Genomic DNA, 22,579 nt, shown 5'->3' with positions numbered 1-22,579 from the left:
AGCTTAAAACAGACATGGACCATGAAAATATTTCATCACAACCCACAGTGTATTGCATTTTCATGTTTATATATGGAGTAGTTAGATATGTAATGCAGTCAAACATTCAGATTTTGTTGTGGTTCTTCATAAAAAGTTAGTTTTAGTTGTATTTTTAAGCAAAGTCCAGTTCTAAGAGGGTTTTGGCCCTGTAGAGTAAGGTTTTTCTATGTTTTTATTTCACTAAATGCGTAACGGTCTTTGCCTCTGTAGTAAAGGATAAATGCTTTCTGAAATGGATAAGACTGCAGCAGAATTGCACAGTTTAAATTAGTTCTATTGTGTATTTTCAAATCCATTTACTTGTGGCTTTCTGTTGTACAGGTTGTTAGAAAAGAGAGAACATTGTATTTTTTAAAAGTGTGAGATGCCTGTTTTGTTTTGTTTTTGTTTTGTTTTGTTTTTATCTTTTTAGGTTCGGCAAGCAGTCACAAGTATAGTTGGAAATTGGTTGTTGGAGCTAAGAGATAGATATTCTTACTTCCACAAACTCATTCCTCTGCTGCTGAGCAGCTTAAATGATGAAATCCCTGAAATTAGGTATGAAAGATTAGACTCTCTTTTTTTTTTTTCAATAATTGTTAATGCACATATGAGAAGATACTACCATGCTGTTTAATTTTCTGCTTGACTTGTGTACTAGCAACTTATGAACAATTTCTGCAGAGAGATTTTGATCTCTATTTAGAGATCTTTTTACTAACAGGAACATTTCTTAGGCAGCTCAAGGAGTTTCTCTGTACCACAGGGTAAGGTAGGGAGTGTGAAGCAGAGACTTGCCCCTAATTAGGCCTTACCGTCTTCCTCTTATAACCTGGCTCTATAACTTGGCTCTATGGCCATGCCCGGCAGAGCAAGGTTTCTTTTGGAACATGGTATGCCTGCATTTTATCCTATCCAAAGGTGTTGCATTTGGGCAATAGGTAGTGTTCCCTCACCCGAGGATGTGTGAGCATGGTCTCGCTAGCTGAACTGAAGCTGGGATTCAAGAATCAATCCTGAATTTCTTCTCACATTGCAATGCACATCTTAGAGATTCCTCTAGCACTGTTTAATAATGTGTATAGCTGTGTTTTGTTTTTTTTAAATTAAAAAAAAAATTAACTACTGTTGGAGAGCAAGATATCCTCGTGGCTAAAGGTCCCATTCATTCAATATTTTTGTATTTGTCATAAAGCAGGGGCAAATCCTTTATGAATATAAATGTAAATTATTTTGTTAAAACTAGGGGTAATTTTCAAACCTTTCATGTTTATCCATGTAAAAAGCATCTTTTAAAATTGCTCCCTCTCCCATGTGAGTAAAGCTCTGCATGCTGTTCACAGCACGTGCGCAAGAAAAGGCCAGGGCTAGGTTGGTGGTGGGGAAAGTACATATGGAGATTTCATTTTGAAATCCTCATACTACTTCCACACAGATACATTGCACTGCTTTGAAGCAGGTGAAAAGTACGCAGTACCCACAGTCCAGATTTTCAAGGGGAAACTACATGGGACATTTCCTTTTGAAAATTTAGCTTGCAGGCCCACGGGTAGTCTTGACATTATCCCCTTCCTTGTCTTTCTGCTACAACAGTCCAGAACGTTGGGGGTTTTCATTTCCAGCTGATAAGAGGCTTTTTTCATGACAGCACTACTGCATTATCTACCAGTTACAGAACCCAAATAAACAAGTATTCTCTGCCTTCAGCTGATGTGAAGAGCTTCTAATAGTGCTGCAGAAATTCCTAAGACCTTATCTAATCCTAATTTACATTTAAAATGTAATTCATTTTGGGAATGCTTTTTGGGTGATGCTCCTGCCAAGTAGTCTGTTGAAGCGAGCCTCATTAAATTTGTAGAAGCTCCCTTCCTCATAGCAGAGGTTGTGCTAGAGTTTATGATCTGAAACATATACCTTTATAATTAATTTGGTCAAGAAAATTGTCTTTTTTAAAAGAGGACTTCCTCCGTGCTTTCCAATGGCATCCTTTACAGCAAAATGGGAGAGCATATCACTTGATATTTGCTGGCTAGTCGAGTCAGCTGATTATAACAAAAACGATGGGAAGTTGCAGTAGAAGGTAGGGGAGCTATTTTTAAAAGCTTATTCAGATATTTCTTTGTTTGGAGTCACAGGCAGAAAAATAATCTCTCAAATTGCAGCCATTTTAGAATGTAGGTTACAACACTATAAAAACCAAGTGGAAATAATAAACTGCAGAGCTGGCACATATCCAGTAACATATTTTGCCCAGTAATAGGGAAGTTTTTCATGCTAAAAGGGATTCCTCTATTATATTGAAAAGAGCTTGGCCTGTAAAGAGTCAGTACTTTATACGTACTTATTTGGCGTCCATATTCAGAGATGCTCTTGCAATTTACTATTCTTCTAAAGGCAGCTGGCTGTTGGCTACTGGGAGAAGATTGGCCTACAGTGGCAACAAGAGAATGAGGAAGACCTGAAAAATAAGCTTGACTTCGCTGCACCATGCCCTCAGTATTATCCTGAGAGAGGTGAGTGCTATGATTTTACACTAGAGTTCTTTAGACCCAGTATTTCAGGTGGAAAATGTGTAAGTCAGCTAAGGCATCAAAGAAATCCATGCCCATTGCTTTGAAAGCATTAATCCTGGCACTAATACTGTCCTATATCAGATAAATATTGCAATTCTGATTTTTTTTTTTTGTGCGTGCATAAGGTGATCTACTATAAATCTCGTTCCCATCTGGAGGAAAGGCCCAAGCTTCATCACACACACTTGTATTTGATTAGTTCTTGCTGTGTTGGGGAATAGAGGGAAAACAACTTAATGAAGCCCTCTGAAGAAAAAACAAATCATTGTAAAGCAATACAAAGTTTAGGAAGATTTTATTTTGGCTGGAGTTGACATGATCAAAGGGTAAGATAGTCATTGTCCAATGATTCCAGCTTCTGTAAGAATTATCTAAAAAACCCACATTTTATTGTGTAGTAATGGCGTATGTAAAGTAGTGCTTTTTTGTTTCTGGCAGTTTCTTCCTGTCCCTTTGGGCTTCCTACTCAATCCGGATCAGCCTCTTTTGAGCTATGGCATCATGAACCTTCATTCAGAACTTCCTGTTTAATAGCCCCTCCCAACTTACTTTAATCCAGCAGTGGTCCTCGGCTAGGGCTACACTCCCTCCCGAACCCTAGAAACATTGGCTCTAAATCCAGCCACTAGGTGTCACTGTTGTGCAATGACCAGGGACCTAGGAATCAACCCAAGGGTCTCCTCATGACAGTGCACAGCACAGGCGCTGAGCCGTTAGGCTGGCCTTAAAATAGTGTAGGCAAGCCGAAGGTCTCAGTTTTACAAAGTGATTAATCATTGGAAATTTGTTAGAAATTTAAAAAATGTATTAGTAAATTGACATTTTCATGCAAATTGAATATTTGCACTCAATATTTATATTTTTAAAATACTGTTTCCTGTTCGTACCCTAGATCGGTCCAGACAAGTGGGTTTTGCCATCCCTACCAGCAGAGGGAGGCAGAGAACTAAAAGCTTTGAGGCCCTGCTGCATAACCGAGAGCGCCACCTGCAGAGCCTCAGTATTTCTCTGTCTCCAGCAGGTGGTAGAGGTGCAGACCTGCAGTTAAGAAAGAAAGAAGGGACAGAAGAAGAGAAGTTAGAAGACGCTCCGCTCCCTGAGGCCATCCCTCAGGAGAGCTGGGGGTTAGTAATCCCTGATCAGCTTTAGCCTGCAGCAGATGCAGGGATATGACAGCCAGGGGTCCTGGCTCCCTCTTATCCCCTGAAGGCTCCTTCCCAGAGGTATTGCTAGCAGCAGGAACGTGTTCCTTTTTTTGCTTGAATTTCTTCCTTTGCTGTGGCAGCTGTTTCTTTAAAGAAAAAAAAAAAGTGTTTGATCATCAGGGCAGGCCCGGTCTGGGGGAAGGGAGCAGTGTAGCCCCTCTGTTCGTGGCTTCAGGCTGCTGGGGGAGCTAGAGGCTGCTTTGGGTCACGATCCGATCCTCTCCCGCGCGCCACTATCATGCGGCTTCTGTTTCTTTGCAGCAGGCCCGGCTGCATGGAGGCAAGGTGGCTCCAACAGTAATTTCCAGGCATGGGAAAGCTTCGGGCTGCTCAGGGAGCTGGAGGCTGCGTTGGCAATGTTCCCCTCCTCTCCTGCACGCCGCAGCGTGCAGCTTCTGTTCCTCTGCAGCAGGCCTGACCACATGATGGCGATGACAGTGGTTTCTCGGTGCAGGAAAGCTTGTCAGGCTGGCAGCCTTGCTTGGGGACAGCTAAATGCAGCAGTGCTATCCCGCGATTCGTTTCTGGAGGGGCCGTCTGGGGGGAACGAAGCTGGTAGGAGAGCCACAGGTTCCCAAAGCCCTGTCAGGATCAATATTGGCAGCCTAAACAGCCTGTTACGCAGGAGAAGGGCTATGACACGGAAGGTGACAGACTCCCCTCCCTTATTGTCTCCGGCAATCCCGTTGGGGGGGGGGGGGGGGGGGTGCAAACTCTGGGCTGGACAGGGGAGAGGATGATGTGGAGTTTTCCTCAGACTTTGTCTTGCTTATGCATGAGGCCTTTTTAACCAGGAAAAGCACTGGCTATAAAAGGGCATTTCTGTCAGCTGCGAAGAGGCCGAGGGGCAGGGAACTTCTTTGCCGGCTGGGCCTGGATCATCCTGAGGGTCCTGGCGGCTCAGATGATTCAGACCTAGATGACCCAGAAGATGGTCTTGGGGTTGGTCCAGGAGTGGATCAGGATGACCCAGCAGATCTCACAGTAGATGCTGATCCCGAAGAGATCCCAATAATGGAGGGAGATGACCCACAGGTGGTTCGTCTGTTCTGTAAGGAGGAGTTGAAGCCCCTTATTTCCCATGTTTGGAAGGAACTGGGTATTAAGGTGGTCCAGGAGGAGTCTGACAATGAAAGGGTGGATTTGGTGGTGTTCGGACTCCAGGGCCCACTGAAAGCCTTTCTTCTCCCTAAAAGGATCAAGAAGCTGGTGAACCAGGAATGGGACTTTACAGAGGCAAACTCCAAAGTAAATTTGGATCCCCTCACGGAGGATATCCTACAGCTGCTGGTATTGCTGAAGGTGCATGCTTCTGTCTCAGCGGTCACTAACAAGTCGACATAAGAACATAAGAAAATGCCATACTGGGTCAGACCAAGGGTCCATCAAGCCCAGCATCCTGTGTCCAACAGTGGCCAATCCAGGCCATAAGAACCTGGCAAGTACCCAAAACCTAAGTCTATTCCATGTAACCATTGCTAATGGCAGTGGCTATTCTCTAAGTGAACTTAATAGCAGGTAATGGACTTGGGTTTGGCAGGTAATGGACTTGGGTTTGGCAGGTAATGGACTTGGGTTTGGCAGTGTTAAAGGACGGGCAGGACTGTAAGCTAGAGATTTATCGGAAAAGGATGTTTGAAGTCTTGGCACTGAACCGCGATTTGTGGAAATCTGATGCAGAGGACCTGTTATGTAGGCTCCCGAAGTCTTAGGAGAAGTTTTCAGCAGACGCTGGTGATGGCCAGGATTGCAGATGAGGCTGACACGCTTTATGATTTGAGCAGTGCTTTGGCCAAGAAATTGGCTGCGGTGGTCTCTGTGCGATGTCTGCTGTGATTGCAAAATTGTCCAGTTCTTCAATTTTTTTTTTTAACCTTTTATTGTGAATGTTATTACTGTTCATCGCCTAGACCTTATTGTGATTAGGCGATTTATAAATGTAAATAAATCTAATCTTCCCTTTAAAGGAAGGAAAGTTGTTATTCGGGGAGGACCTGAAACAATTGATGAAGGTTTTGGGGGAGTCTAAAGGGAATAAGCTGCTGGAGGAAAAGATGATAGTCAGGAAGTCTTTTCCACCTTGCTCTAAGTTTCGGCAGTTGCAGAGGTTTTTGTCCCAATAAGGGTTCTGCACTGTCTTCAGTCCTATTGAGGTGCCCATAGAATTCCCTGAGAGGGCTCCAACCAGGGGCCTGGCGCTGGTAAGATTTCACAATGAAGCCAAGCTGATCCACTCTCTTGAGATGGCAGTGGAAGGCCGTCTATCACAGCTTTACGAAGAGTGGACCAGGATTACCTCTGACCAATGGGTCCTAGAGGTAATAAGGGACGGCTATGCTTTAGAATTTTCTCACCTCATCACAGAAGCTTTCGTGGTGTCTCATGGCAGTGTACGAGGCAAGCAAGCGGCATTTCAGGCCACGTGTCGCCTTCAGTTGCTGGCAAGATAGTACCGGTAGCAGCCAGGAGTGAGGATGCAGGAAGTACTCCACTTACTGTGTTGTGCCAAAATAAAGAAGGAGCCTTTCATTCCATCTTCGATCTGCAAAAGGTGAAATGTGCTACTGCGAGTGCCCCGTTTTTTCATATGGAAACATTGCGGACGGTGATAGCGGCAGTTTGTCTCGTGGAATTTTTTGGGCCTCGCTGAAATTGACTGAAGCCTATCTGCACATACCCATTCAGGAAGAACATCAACGTTTCTTTGTGTTATGGTTCTGGGGTAACTTTTCCAGTTTCGGGCCCTCCCGTTTGGTTTGGCGACTGCATCTCGCACGTTCACGAAGGTAATGGTGATGGCAGCGGCTCTCCACAGGGAAAGGATCCTAGTTCATATTTATCCAGATGAATGGCTTATCCGAGGGAAATCTGAGGAGGTATGCCGGTAGCCTGTGCGCACAGTGATGGATTTGTTGCAGTCCTTGAGCTGGGTTGTGAATTTGGTGAAGAGTCACCTGAGCTGGAATACTTGGGGGCAAAATTCGATGCTCAGCAATGTTTTTCACCTTGGAGGGAATTCGGAAGTTACAATCCCAGGTGATGCGAATTTTGTGGATGCCAATGCCCAGGACTTGGGATTTTCTTCAGGTCCTGGGTTCAATGGCATCTTTGTTGAATTTGGTTCCATGGGCTTTTGCCCACATGCACTCTCTACAGGAGACATTGCTGGACTCCATTGTCAGAGGAGTTTCATTGGGCTTTACTGCTGCAGGATACTTCCAAGTCCAGTCTATCGTGGTGTCTGTGTTGGCCCAGTTTGGAGAAGGGGATGGGCCTGGAGGTTCTGGACTGGGTTATAGGGATCACGGATGCCAACCTCAAGGGTTGGGAGGCGATCTGTCAAGAACAGATGGCACAAGAACTGTGGTTGCCAGTGGAAACATCCCGGTCTATCAATTGCTTGGAAACAAGAGCAGTGTGCAGGGAGTTGATAGAATTCCTTCCACAAGTTCAAGGTTGAATGGTCAGTGTTTTCAGACACTGCGACAACGGTGGCTTATAGCAATCGGCAAGGGAGAACGAAGAGTCTCGTGGTTGCCCAAGGAGTCCAGGACTTTTTTGCCTGGGCTGAATGACATTTGCAGGGGATAGCCGCTTCACCTGTTGCGGGAGTGGACAGTGTGCAAGTGGACTATCTCAGCAGGTAATAGTTGGACCCAGGAGAATGGGAGCTGTCGAAGGAGGCCTTCAGCCTTATCCAGTCTCGTTGAGGCAGACCCTGTCTGGATCTGATGGAGACAAGGAGCAATGCCAAGGCAGCAAGTTTCTTCAGCTGCAGATGAGGTCACAGCCGAGGGCATAGATGCTTGGGTTCTTCCATGGCTGACTATATGTGTTCCCTGTGTGACCGTTAATAGGTCAAATGTTTAGGCATGTTGGGCCAGGTGGTACTGGGGGTGCCGGAGAGGCTGAGTCATTCGTGGTTCGCAGATCTGGTTCAGCACACAATTGCCAGTGTGCTGAACCAGATCACGCATTATTGAGCATAAGAGCAATTTGAGGATCAAAAGAGAAGGGGCACCGTTGGTGGCACACTGGACTCAAGTGAAGCATAAGGTTGATCAACTTCAATTTTTTGTGATCACTCCAAGCCTAATGTCCAAGGAGATGTGACAGGTATTTTGTGGAACCTTGAGCAAAAGTTCATATTTTGGTGGCGATCGGTTCAACCTTTTGGCTTGAATGTGGGGATTGATTGGGAAGCATTCTATAAATAGTGAGCTTGTTATGAGGTGATTGAGCTGTGTGGTGAATGTGTTTGTTGTTATTGTGTGGGTTGATGTATTGGCATGTTTTCAGAGTGGTCGGGATATTTGAGTAATGGATTGATGTGCTTGGGTTGCGAATGGGTATGTATATAATTTGTGTGGTTGTGGTGGTGTGCGTGGACGTATTGAGTGTTTCTGAATCGGTACGGGTGAGTTGGGATGATTGTGTTTGTGTTTCGAATGCTTATTCTGATACAGATTATAGAAACATAGAAACATAGAAATGACGGCAGAAGAAGACCAAACGGCCCATCCAGTCTGCCCAGCAAGCTTCACATTTTTTTCTCATACTTATCTGTTTCTCTTAGCTCTTTGGTTCTATTTCTCTTCCACCCCCACCATTAATGTAGAGAGCAGTGATGGAGCTGCAACCAAGTGAAATATCAAGCTTGATTAGTTAGGGGTAGTAGGGGTAGTAACCGCCGCAATAAGCAAGCTACACCCATGTTTATTTGTTTTACCCAGACTGTGTTATTCAGCCCTTATTGGTTGTTTTTCTTCTCCCCTGCCGTTGAAGCAGGGAGCTATGCTGGATATGCGTGTAGTATCAGTTTTTCTTCTCCCCTGCCGTTGAAGCAGAGAGCTATGCTGGATATGCGTGAAGTATCAGTTTTTCTTCTCCCCTGCGGTTGAAGCAGGATATGCATTGAAAGTGAAGTATCAGGCTTATTTGGTTTGGGGTAGTAACCGCCGAAACAAGCCAGCTACTCCCCGCTTTGTGAGTGCGAATCCTTTTTTCTTCTCCCCTGCCGTTGAAGCAGAGAGCTATGCTGGATATGCGTGAAGTATCAGTTTTTCTTCTCCCCTGCCGTTGAAGCAGAGAGCTATGCTGGATATGCGTGAAATATCAGTTTTTCTTCTCCCCTGCCGTTGAAGCAGAGAGCTATGCGTGAAGTATCAGTTTTTCTTCTCCCCTACCGTTGAAGCAGAGAGCTATGCTGGATATGCATTGAAAGTGAAGTATCAGGCTTATTTGGTTTGGGGTAGTAACCGCCGTAACAAGCCAGCTACTCCCCACTTTGTGAGTGCGAATCCTTTTTTCCACATTTCCTCTTGCTGTTGTAGCTTAGAGTGATGTTGGAGTCACAGTAACCATGTGTATGTTTATTGAATAAGGGTATTATCTCCAGGCAGTAGCCGTCATTCTGGCGAGCCACCCACTCTTTATTGACGGCCTCTTGATTTTATGGATCCACAGTGTTTATCCCACGCCCCTTTGAAGTCCTTCACAGTTCTGGTCTTCACCACTTCCTTTGGAAGGGCATTCCAGGCATCCACCACCCTCTCCGTGAAGAAATACTTCCTGACATTGGTTCTGAATCTTCCTCCCTGGAGCTTCAAATCGTGACCCCTGGTTCTGCTGATTTTTTTCCTATGGAAAAGGTTTGTCGTTGTCATTGGATCATTAAAACCTTTCAAGTATCTGAAAGTCTGTATCATATCACCTCTGCTCCTCCTTTCCTCCAGGGTGTACATATTTAGATTCTTCAATCTCTCCTCATAAGTCATTTGATGAAGACCTTCCACCTTTTTGGTCACCCTTCTCTGGACCGCCTCCATCTTGTCTCTGTCTCTTCGGAGATACGGTCTCCAGAACTGAACACAATACTCCAGGTGAGGTCTCACCAAGGACCTGTACAAGGGGATAATCACTTCCCTTTTCTTACTCGATATTCCTCTCTCTATGCAGCCCAGCATTCTTCTGGCTTTAGCTATCGCCTTGTCACATTGTTTCGCCGACTTCAGATCATTAGACACCATCACCCCAAGGTCTCTCTCCTGCTCCGTGCACATCAGCCTTTCTCCCCCCATCGAATACAGTTCATTCGGATTTCCACTCCCCATATGCATGACTTTGCACTTCTTGGCATTGAATGTCAGCTGCCATGTCTTCGACCACTCTTCCATCTTCCTTAAATCCCGTCTCATTCTCTCCACTCCTTCCGGCGTGTCCACTCTGTTGCAGATCTTAGTGTCATCCGCAAAAAGACATACCTTACCTTCTATCCCTTCCGCAATGTCGCTCACAAAGATATTGAAAAGGACCGGTCCCAACACCGATCCCTGCGGTACACCGCTTAAAACCGCTCTCTCTTCAGAGAGAGTTCCATTTACCATCACACATTGTCTTCTGTCCGTCAACCAGTTTGCAATCCAGGCCACCACCTCGGCACTCACTCCTAAGCTTCTCATTTTATTCACCAGTCTCCTGTGCGGGACAGTGTCAAAAGCTTTGCTGAAATCCAAGTAGATGACATCGAGTGCTCTTCCTCGATCCAATTCCTTGGTTACCCAGTCAAAAAAGTCAATCAGATTTGTCTGACAGGATCTTCCAATGGTGAATCCATGCTGCCTCTGGTCCAGCAATTCTCCCGACTGTAGATAGTTCACTATTCTCTCTTTCAACAGTGACTCCATTACTTTTCCCACCACCGAAGTGAGGCTAACCGGTCTGTAGTTACCAGCCTCTTCTCTGTTCCCACTCTTGTGAAGCGGGACCACCACCGCTCTCCTCCAATCATTCGGCACCACCGCTCTCCTCCAATCATTCGGCTCTCCTCCAATCATTCGGCTCTCCTCCAATCATTCCCACTCTTGTGAAGCGGGACCACCACCGCTCTCCTCCAATCATTCGGCACCACTCCCGTTTCTAGGGATCTATTGAATAGGTCACACAGCGGACCTGCCAGCACATCTCTGAGCTCCCTCAGTATTCTGGGATGAACTTCATCAGGCCCCATGGCTTTGTCCACCCTCAGTTTCACCAGCTCTTCCCATACATTTTCTACTGTAAATGGAGTTACATCTACTCCATTCCCCTCCAGTTTCTTGTTAACTAGTGTCGGTCCTTCTCCAGGGTCCTCTTTAGTGAACACAGAACTGAAGTATTCATTTAATATTTCTGCCATTTCTTCGTCTCTCTCCACGCATTGATCCTTTCCACCTTTCAATTTCACTATACCATTTTGAACTTTTCTCTTTTCACTGATATATCTGAAAAATGTTTTGTTACCACTCTTTACCTCTTTGGCAATCCTCTCTTCCGCTTGACTTTTTGCCATCTTGATTAATTTCTTCATCTCCCTCAGTTCTACCAGATATTCTTCTTTGTGTTCCTCCTTTTGGGATCTTTAAATTTCTTGAATGCTGTTCTTTTAGCCTTTATTTTGTCAGCCACCTCCTTTGAGAACCAGATAGGTTTCATTTTTCTTTTGCTTTTCTTTACTTTTCTAACATATAGATTAGTTGCCTTGGTGATTGCTTATGATTATGTTTTGTGAACGGGTGTGCTGTCATATGGGATGAGGTTGTGGTGATGTCTCCGTTCCCATTGGTTGGTTGATTGTGTGTGGGATGTGGGCGGAGTTATTGGGTATGGGCTTTGCGGGGCCGTGTTGTGAATGGGTACGACGTTATACGTTTTGAGGAAGAAGAGAGGGCTTTGTCCTCATTGGTTGCGTGTATGTGTGTTGGCTGTGGGGCGGAGTAATTGGGTGTAGTTGATGAATGCTTCCTTATAACGGTTAGTAAAATGCCATTTGGTTACCACCGCCTTGTTGTTCTGATTCGCTGCATTGAGAGATGGACTCTGGTTGGAGTGTGATACTATTTCGTATATTGAGAAGTGGATTTGGAGGACTTGTGAAGGTATTCTGAAAAGTAAATTTGGAAAATTGTAAAGGTAAGATTGGTCTGTAGTATTATTCTCTTTGTCAACTTGAGCATTTTGGGAAGTCTCTGAAGTGGGTGTTATCTTGTGTACTTTGTTTCTGAATAGGTACATGTGAGCTGGATTGTGAAATGGAAGATGTGGAGTGATTACGTTAAAATTCTTTCAGCATGTTAAAAGTTTATGGAAGGTTAGAATGTATTATATATAAATAATTGTGAGTTGTGGTATCCGCACAAAGAACTTTAATAATTTGTTTTTATTTTAGGTTGAGGTGCAAGTAAATTGGTGAATAGTCGCTGCTCTTATAAGAAGTTTTGGAGGAAGTGAGTTGTGAATTGAATAAGGCTATTGTGATAATTTTGGGAGGGATTGTTTAACTGATTTTTAATTTTGTCTTTGTAATTGAGGGTCTTGGGAAAAAATGAGCCGTTGGCTTATTTTTTAAGCCGTCCCTTGAAAAAGTGGTTGGAAGGAGACGCTGATTCACTGTCTGGTTTGGGATTGAGTCGTCCCCTGAAGAAGCTGAGGCGAAACAAGGATCCTTGTTGGGGCGCAGTGGAGTGTTCCTGTGCAGATATAGGAGAAGATTCTGCAATGATATACATGAGAAGAATTAACAGGGTCTTTGCACAAAAGTTTTAAAGTAAAGGGGTGGTGGTATGTCATCAGCGAGGGATTAAGTATGATTATGCTGAGATGAATTAAAAAGATAGACATTTAATATTAATATGGTGGGGTATAGCCTTTAGATCTGTTCAGAGGGTTGATACATTTAGATTTTATATTGGGTGGGGAGTATTTGAGGTATGAATGAGTGTGTGTGCAGAAGGGATATTTTAAGATTTTGATTCTGAATAGTTAACGTTTAATGCTATTTTGGGGTATTATCTGATGATGAAATATTGTTATCAGGGTCATGCTATTTTGCACATGTTTTGTATTGATGTTGTATCGACTAATATGTATTTGTGATAATGTATTTGTGAATAAAACAATATATTATGTATCATGCAAATGTGTTATTGAAGAAAATATTGTGTAAGCTGGAATGAATAGACATATTAAAGTATTCATAATTATTATATAGATTCCCTATATATTTGTGTGTCAGCACACAATTGACAGTCCCTGAGATTGGCTCATTTGCAGGGGCTGTTAAGGCAAGGTCGTATTTTTTTGGATCGGGCGGATCACAACTTGACTTTTGAGAGCAACGAGAAAAAGGATACTCTGAGCCCATGATTTTCAAGAGCTTAGTTTACAATTTCTTGTGGGTTCAGGTGGCAGTCTTAGGGTGTCTCAGAGGTATACTACCGAGAAAAAGTTGTTGGCCTCACATCCGGATATTGTGAGGTTTTTGAAGGGGGTCGAGCATCTGCGGCCACCGGTGCATAGATTGGGTCCAGAATGGAGTTTAAATTTGGTCTTGATGGTGCTTTGTGGGCCTCCATTTTGAGCCGTTGAGGAAGGCATTGTTAAAGGGCCTCACGCTGATGGTATTTTTGGTGGCAATTTTTTCGTTCAAAAGGAGCTCTGAGCTGCAGGCTTTGTCCTGTAGTGAACCATTTTTGAAGATTTCGGACGAGGGGGTTTTTAGTTTTCTACCGCCATCTGCTGGTAGGGATGCGAAACCCACTTGTTTGGACAGATCTGTGGTACTTCAGGAACGAAAATTAGCAGGTAAGAGCCAATTTTTCTATGTCACTTGGTATGCTAATTTTTTTAAAATGAAGTGTGATTTTTTTTTTTAATTTTATTTTTTTTTACCATTATTTGGATAAATCAGATTAAAGATTTTCTGTTATTTTGTTCCTGTGGGAAGAAAATTTGAGGCTTACCTATGGCTTTCTGTATAGTAATTATAGTGCTATCTCTGTTTCTCTTGAAGTTTTGATGCCCTGCTATCTGGTAGTCTTGAACACTCAAAAGCTAGTATTTTTTTTTCTGGCCTTTTTAAATATGATATTTAGAAAAGGAACTTATCATTTTTGAGGACAGAGTCCATGTCCTCGAAAGCTCATGCTTTAAAAAATTAGTTAGCCTATAAGGTGCCATTTGACTCCTGTCTTTTTTTGCTACACCAGACCAACCCTGCTATCCATCTGAAGATTTGTCATTTTATTGGTCTCACGTCTTTGAAATGTTATTTCTGTTCTTGTAGGATATTACATTGAAGTAATTTAATGTTACGGGGTTTTTTTCACCTGTAGAAGATAAGCCCCTTTCAACTTGTGCTGGGGAAGAGCCTACTGGGGGTTGGAATTCTTTCCCATTGCACTGTAGAGCATGCAACCTGTTCTTATTATTTTTTAGGGGGAAACAGATGTTCAGGGATTCTAAAATTCCTACAGGATTTACTCACCAGGGATGAAATGCACACGTCCTGAATTCCCGCCTTCTGCTCCTCCCCGCTAATTTATTTTGAGGATGTTGGTTCCTTGACCTTTTCCATCGTATCCCCTGCTCCCAGTGCTTCTTCTCTCAAGCCTGGCTTTAGCCAAAGGTTTCTGCCCTCCTGCCACCGATCTCATCCGATAGGCCATTCCACCTACCGAGAAGGATAGGCCCAAAGGAAACTGCCACTGGTATTGCATGTTCCCCTGTGTCAGACATTGAGTGATCTCTCTGATTTCTCTGCGTCTTTGAAAGGTCACGGGAAGCAGGTTTGAAAAAATTCCCAGCTTATGCTCTTCCCACAATACCGAACCCATAGCTCTGGCATTTTGCATTATTTTCTCTTTGATCGGGAAGTCTCTATAGCACATTACAGTATCTTGGGGTAGGCTCAGTGTTTTTGGATCCTAAAGCCTTATGCGCTGTCTCGAAAAACTATCCCAGGAATAACAATGTCTGAAGATTCACCATGTGCCAGCACCATCTGAGGTAGCTTTTGCAGAACACTCATGCAATCCTCATATTTACTGAGTCTGGGGAGACCTTGGACTCAAAGGTTATTTCTTCCTATACAGTTTTCCAGAACTTCTAGTTTATCCTTAAATTCAGTGGCTTGGTTTTTCAGATTCTCTGAGTCTTTGGACAGACTTGCCACTTGCTCAGATTATTCCTCTATTTTTTGCTCCATTTCGTCTATGGGACCACCAAGCTCAGCAATCTGACTGTGGAGGTCTGCAGTTGGAGCCAATATTTCTCCCTTCACACCAGCCCGATTCTTTTTAATCTCTCAGAACCATTGTTCATGTTTCCATAGAGGTTCCTTCGGGCTCCCTCTGGGTCCAAGGAGGCCTGCGCACTTGGCTCTGTCGCTTTCTGTGCACACTGTGCTCCCGCATTACGAACATCGAAATAGGATTTAATTTCTCCTGCTTTTCGGCACGTGGTCATACTGACAACCCTGCTAATTATTGCTTACAGTATGGACCATGAGCAAGATTAAGCGGCCATTCAGGAATGTGACATCACTCCTCCTCCCCAATTTATTTTGAAGGTGACAAAATGGCAGCAGAAGTACACGGTGAGTGCCTTTCTCCTCTGGCTGGTACATACTCCCCTCCCTCCCAGTTTTGCCCAGTCACACTCTTCCTCCATGCTTTACCCCTTCCTTCCCCTGAGCCCACCTAGGAATAGTCCTCCCCCCCCCCCCCACCCTTCTTCTTCCCCAAATGTTGCCCTCTATATCCTCCTCCTGCAGGCCTCTCACTCTCTTCTCCCCTCTTACTCTCCTTCCCTCTCCCTGCTCCCAGTTTCTGCACCTGGACCCCAGTCAGAGCCGAAGATATTTCTGCCATCTCCTCCCCAGCCTCTGGACTCATCAGTTGAGAATATGCCCTCACCCCAGGCGAATGAATGAGTGCATTTTTGAAACCCTGCAAATGTTACATTTTTATTTATTTGGATTCCCACCTTACATTTTTTTTATGCACTTTTTTCTTTCTTTAGACTTTGGGCTAGGACCAGTTTTCATTTCCATTGATGAACGGTAGGGGATTTCCCGGGGATATTCTCAGACATGCAGGAATCTGAGAGTGGGGAGAGGTCGCATATGAACCATCGAATGATGGCATAAGACGTGGAAGACAGCTTTGCAGTGTGTCTGGAATTAATAATGGGATCAATATTTCAGAGTTAGGCAATGTGGAAACTATTTTATGAGTTAGAAATATGCATTACTGTTTTTGCCCTTCTGTTATATAAAATGGAAGAATTGAAAATGTGAGGAAATAATTACTAGGTGGGGTTCTGTCTTTTGCCATGGATCAAACAAACATTTTAGAAATCCTGTAAACAGCTTTGGAAAGTGCTTTTGTGTATGTAGGACCCCTTTCGTGTTCCTTATGCAAGCATATAGTACCTGTTTTATAGGGTCTTTGCCTGCTGGCAAAGATCTAATCAGTACATAACCCAGTTTAGGATTTTCCAGCATATGAAGCCCATCTGCATGAGTAATAGTTGCTGAGGGGGGTGTAAATGCATAAAAATATTTATTCTGCACTGGCAAATTGGGGTTCCTATCCACTACGGGTCCAATTTATGCATTTACCTCTTAGCAACTATTACCCATGCAGATATGGGCTTCATAATATATATATTTCATGTTTTTGCATGTAAATAGTTTAGAGATTGCTATAAAGCAATACATAAAGATTAGTGCTATTCAGCACAAAAACACAGCTTTTACTGGCAACATCTTTTCTCACAAGGCAATGCAGAACTAATTCTTATGATTTTTGGCTCATAAAGAATTTCTTGCTTCGGCCCTAAAAGGTCTATTCAGGTTAAAATAGGCGTTGTATGTTACCTGATTAATTATGCTCCGCTTCATTACCATTCCTGCTCTTTAGTATAAAGTAGACCTATAGGAAGAATTCCTGCCATAGGGCAGAACTCTTTGAGGCTGTATGAAGTCAAGCGGAAGAAAGGATTGCCAAAGAGGTAAAGAGAGGTGACAAAACATTTTTCAGATACATCAGTGAAAGGAGAAAAGTCCAAAGTGGTATAGTGAAAATGAAAGGTGAAAAAGATCAATGTGTGGAGATAGACAAAGAAATGGCAGAAATATTAAACGAATACTTCAGTTCGGTGTTCACTAAAGAGGACCGTCGCTAGTTAACAAGAAACTGGAGGGGAATGGAGTAGATGTAACTCCATTTACAGTAGAGAATGTATGGGAAGAGTTGGGGAAACTGAAAGTGGACAAAGCAATGAGGCCTGATGAGGTTCATCCCAGGATACTGAGGGAGCTCAGAGATGTGCTGGCGGGTCCGCTGTGTGACCTGTTCAATAGATCCCTAGAAAAAGGAGTGGTGCCAAGTGATTGGAGAAGAGCGGTGGAGGTCTTGCTTCACAAGAGTGGTAGCAGAGCGGAGGCTGGAAACTACAGACCGGTCAGCCTCACCTCTGTGGTGGGAAAAGTAATGGAGTCACTGTTGAAAGAAAGAATAGTGAACTATCTACAGTCTGGAGAATTGCTGGACCAGAGGCAGCATGGATTCACCAGGGGAAGATCCTGTCAGACAAATCTGATAGACTTTTTTGACTGGGTAACCAAGGAATTGGATCAAGGAAGAGCACTCGATGTCATCTACTTGGATTTCAGCAAAGCTTTTGATACGGTCCCGCACAGGAGACTGGTGAATAAAATGAGAATCTTAGGAGTGAGTGCTGAGGTGGTGGCCTGGATTGCAAACTGGTTGATGGACAGAAGACAATGTGTGATGGTAAATGGAACCTTCTCCGAAGAGAGAGCGGTTTTAAGTGGTGTACCGCAAGGATCGGTGTTGGGACCGGTCCTGTTCAATATCTTTTTGAGCAACATTGCAGACGGGATAGAAGGTAAGGTTTGTCTTTTTGCAGATGATACTAAGATCTGCAACAGAGTGGACATGCCGGAAGGAGTGGAGAGAATGAGATGGGATTTAAGGAAGCTGGAAGAGTGGTCAAAGATATGGCAGCTGAGATTCAATGCCAAGAAGTGCAGAGTCATGCATATGGGGTGTGGAAATCCGAAAGAACTGTATTCGATGGGAGGATAAGGGCTGATGTGTACGGATCAGGAGAGAGACCTTGGGGTGATTGTTTCGCTGACTTCAGATCATTAGACACTATGTGACAAAACGATAGCTAAAGCCAGAAGAATGCTGGGCTGCATAGAGAGAGGAATATCGAGTAAGAAAAGGGAAGTGATTATCCCTTTGTACAGGTCCTTGGTGAGGCCTCACCTGGAGTACTGTGTTCAGTTCTGGAGACCGTATCTCCGAAGGGACAGAGACAGGATGGAGGCGGTCCAGAGAAGGGCGACCAAAAAGGTGGAGGGTCTTCATCGAATGACTTATGAGGAGAGATTGAAGAATCTAAATATGTACACTCTGGAGGAAAGGAGGAGCAGGGGTGATATGATTGAAACTTTCAGATACTTGTAAGATTTTAATGATCCAAAGACAACGACAAACCTTTTCCGTTGCTAAAAAATCAGCAGAACTAGGGGTCACGATTTAAAACTCCAGGGAGGAAGACTCAGAACCAATGTCAGGAAGTATTTCTTCATGGAGAGGGTAGTGGATACCTGGAACGCCCTTCTGGAGGAAGTGGTGAAGACCAAAACTGTGAAGGATTTCAAAGGGGCGTGGGATAAACACGATGGATCCATAAAGTCTAGAGGATGTGAATAAAGAGAAGAGGCATGAGGGTGGCTTGCTTGCGGGAATGACAGCTACTACCTGGAGATTAATATCCTTATTCAATAAACATACACATGGTTAAAGCAACTCCAACATTGCTCTATGCTTAACGGCAAGAGGAAATGTGGGAAAAAAGGATTTGCATCCACAAAAAAGCAGAGGAGTAGCTTGCTTGTTACGGCTGTTACTACCCCAAACCAAATAAGCCTGATACTTCACTTTCAATGCATATCCAGCATAGCTCTCTGCTTCAGCGGCAGGGAGAATGAAGAAAATATGATTTATATTCAGACAACAACCAACAAGGACTGAATTACATAGTCTGGGTAAAGAAATAAGCATGGGTGTAGCTTGCTTGTTATGGCGGTTACTACCCCGAATCAATTAAGTCTGATACGTCACTTGGAATACATATCCAGCGCAGCTCACTGCTTCAACGGCAGGGGGAATGAAGAAAAGAGGATTTATATTCAGACAACCAACAAGGACTGAATTGCACAGGCTGGGTAAACAAGCATGGGAGTAGCTTGCTTATAACGGCGGTTACTACCCCTAACCAATTAGCTAGATACTTCACTTAGATGCAGCTCCAGCACTGCTATCTACATCGATGGTGGGGGTGGAAGGGAAATAGAACCAAAAAGTTATTTATAAAGGCCAAGAGTAACAGATAAGTATGAAAAAATAAGTGTGAAAGCTTGCTGGGCAAACTGGATGGGCTGTTTGGTCTTCTGCTGTCATTTCTATGTTTCTATGTAAGTTTATTTGAAAGGTTTTAAGTAATTAAGTTTAACAGCCTTTTTTTTTTTTTTTTCTATAAAATTGTCTTGGATGTTAGTCTTTTGTGTGTTTTATTTATTTAGACATTTTATATACTGTCATTCCATGTAAATATTATTATTTATTGCATTCTTAAATCCTGCTAAATCCAAATAAATTGTCCATTTGCATCCATTTATATAAAAGCTCAAATATCATTAGCCAAATGATTGGCATTTTAAACTTTGCTATTAATACCGGAGGTCAGTGTTTCCTCTAAGTTGCATGGATGCACAGCTTCTGTAACTCTGCAGGGCAGGGTCATTCGCAGAATCGAGCACCACAGGGGATTAGTCCTACTAGTGGCTCCAGATTGGCCCAGGCATCCCTGGTATGTGGACATGCGAAGACTCCTGGTGGAGACCCTCTGTGCCTCCCAGCACACAGGGACCTGCTACAGCAGGGGCCGGTGCTTCAGGAAGATCCAACTCGATTCTGATTTTCAGTCTGGCCCTTCGGAGGGCTCGCCTGATGAAGCAAGGATATTCTGCGGCAGTAATTGCCACCTTACTCCGCGCACGCGGGGGTTCTCTTCGTCCCTAGTGTATGTGCGGGACTGGAGAGTAATTGACCCCGAGGTGGTCAAAACCCCACTAATTCTGGAATTTTTGCAGGATGGCTTGAATAACGGTTTGACCCTTAACTCCTTGAAGGTTCAGGTATCGGCTCTCTCCTGTTTCAGGGTTGAAGTGAATGGAACCCGCCTGTCGGCTCATTTTCTGAAAGGGGTGAAGCACCTCCGGACTCCCCTATGGTGGCCGGTTCCCTTCTGGAATCTTAATCTTGTACTAGAACTTTTGGCAGGGCCCTCCTTTCAGCATAGTCTTTCCTTGCGTTTATTAACCTTGAAAACAGTGATTCTGGTGGCTCTATGCTCAGCACGTCTCATCTCTGAACTACAGGCATTGTTGTGTTGGGAACCGTTCCTCCAGATGACTCCAGGAGCGTTCGTACCATTCCATCCTTCTTGCCCAAGGTAGTCTTGGAGTTTCATTTGAATCGGTCCATTTTGTGGGCCAGCCCTAGATAAGCCCAAGGACACAGAAGAATACCGCCTCCTCCGTCATTTGAATCTCAGTAGATTTTTGTTGCGGTATCTGGAAGTTTCAGAACCGGTCCGAAAGGCAGGTCACCTATTTGGCCTTCACGGTGGAAGGAAGCGGGGTGAACCAGCTTCACGGGCTACCGTAGCTCGCTGGATTAAGGAGGTGTTCACGGGAGCTTATGAGGAGGCAGGAAAGCCATTACCGTCTCAGGTTAAAGCTCATTCCACGTGGTCTCATGGGTGGAAGCTAGACTGCTGTCTTTCGTCGATATCTGCTGAGCAGCGACGTAGTCTTCCTTGCACACCACCTCCAGGTTCAATTGCCTGGACGTACAGGCCCGAGAGGATTCAGCCTTTGCAAGGGCGGTGTTAACCGGATGGCAGGCAGCCTCCCGCCCCGATCAGGAGTAGCTTTTGTAATCCCATTGGTCCTGAGTCTATCTGGCTACACGCTAGGAAATTGAGAAATTACTTTCCTGATAATTTTGTTTCAGATGGACTCAGCATCCCGCCCACAGCTGCCCAAGAACGGTGCCAAGGATTCACCCATGGAGTGGATATTGATTCTAAGAGATTACCGTTAAGCCATCATCCAGTCCCTAGATTAGGGCATCTTTATTCTTACTGGGGTACAGTGTTTATGATTGAGTACAGTTACAGTTATCTGTTTTTAATCATATTTTAAATCAAGTTTTTTCCGATAGTACGTCCACAGTGGCTTTTGAAGAGAATACTGGAGGGCTGATGTCACTGCAGGGGTGCATCTAGAGTCATGTCAGCTTTGAAATCTGACTCCGTCTCCCATCTGCTGGCAGGGAAGCATAACCCATTGGTCCTGAGTCTATCTGTCTACACTAAAGAAAATGAAATTATCAGGTAAGTAATTTCTCCATTTTTGCTTGTGACGTTTTTTGTTTTTCGTCCCCATTTTTGTTCTCCTTTAAGTGACTTTAGGTTCCCTCATTGGTGAAGGCCTAGAGAGAAGAGAGGTCTCCCCGGAGACTGAACGCCTCGGCACCATTCTTGCACCAGCTTGTGTGAGTCCTGTAGTAGCAGTTGCCTAAAATCAGGCCCTGACAGAAGGAAACTTGAATCCCTCTTGCACCTTAGGGCTGCAGCCAAGCCACTAAGCCAACCTTTTCTTGTTTTTGACAGAAGTTTGGTTTGAAAACCCAATAGTCCCTGCCAGATTTTAAGAAGGTGCAGGTGCCTATGATATCAGAATTCAACACCAAATTCCATAGATATTTGCATTGTTTGAAATTAATATTTGATGGATTCACATGATTCACTTACAGGGAGCAGAGGCAAAAAGAGGGCTGTTAGTACCATACCCAAAGTTCAGTATTTGGGGTTGAAGTAGAACTCAAGGAAGACCTACTTTAAACTGCATTAGTGATGTGAAATGTTAAAGTCCTTTGGGAAAATAAGTTTAAGCATTAGAATAATGCTCCAGTTTAATTGGGAATTGGTTTACTACACTGCATAAGCGCGATACAGGAGACCCCCACCTCCATATTCCCCATGACAAGTCCAGGGACCATAAATTCATTCTAACTTGGGTGGGGGGAGGGGCATGAGACAAAAAATGAACAGAAAAGCAAGCACGTTGGTAAGAAAAAAAATGGAACACAATTTGTAGACTATCTAGTTACTGCTTGAAATGGTTGGGGAGTGGAAAAAAAAAGTGTAAGCTAGATTGGAGATGATTACAACACCAAAAGGGAGCAAACTTGTTAAACTTAAAACTGAGCTAGTACAATGATGATAAAATGCTGCTTAGAAGACATGCAGAGCAGTGGGTCTGCCATAGGGGATGTGTGGGGTCTCCATCTTAAATAACTGAGACACCCTCCCTCATCCACAGTCTTAAGTTGCTGCGTGGCACTCCCTACCCTTCCTGGACTCTCCCCCACCCCCCCCCCCCCCCCAACACAAAAATAATCTCTGCCAGGAGCAGGGTAGGAAGTGACCCACTCCTGACACAACCTGCGCTGGGAGCATAGACTGCACTCAGTAACTTACTTATCTAGTTGGCGAAGTGGCTCAGTATTCAGAATCTTGCCATTTAGATGGATAACTTGGAGTTATCCGTCTAAATAGCTTTGAATATTCACCTCTTAAATGTATGAGCTACAAGGTTGCAGAAAATTATATATTAAATTCATTATAGCACCTCTGCTATTTCAGTCTTCCTAGATTTGACATAAAAGTACCAAAACTGAAGAAAGTATTTAATGGAGGTTAAAAGAAAACCAAGAGGAAAAAAGTATCTGCCCTCAAGTGTTTATTTCAGTAAACTCACAGTGGAATATTTCTGTATTACTTTTGTGTTTATTA

At 43.9% G+C, this 22,579-nt stretch overlaps 1 protein-coding gene across 1 annotated transcript in view; it reads left to right on the top strand.

Annotated features, from left to right (window-relative positions):
* The window catches only part of DNAAF5 (dynein axonemal assembly factor 5), a 74,518-nt gene that overhangs the window by 4,999 nt on the left and 46,940 nt on the right, over positions 1-22,579 (top strand). The window contains exons 3-4 of the mRNA XM_029576723.1: positions 455-579; positions 2,416-2,534. Coding sequence (XP_029432583.1) covers positions 455-579; positions 2,416-2,534 — 244 coding nt within the window. The remainder of the gene's footprint in view (positions 1-454; positions 580-2,415; positions 2,535-22,579) is intronic.

This window comes from Rhinatrema bivittatum, chromosome 14, assembly GCF_901001135.1.
Source record: "Rhinatrema bivittatum chromosome 14, aRhiBiv1.1, whole genome shotgun sequence".
Classification (NCBI taxonomy): domain Eukaryota; kingdom Metazoa; phylum Chordata; class Amphibia; order Gymnophiona; family Rhinatrematidae; genus Rhinatrema; species Rhinatrema bivittatum.
The sequence above is the reverse complement of the archived record's forward strand: the minus strand, read 5'-3'. Positions and strand labels throughout refer to the sequence as shown.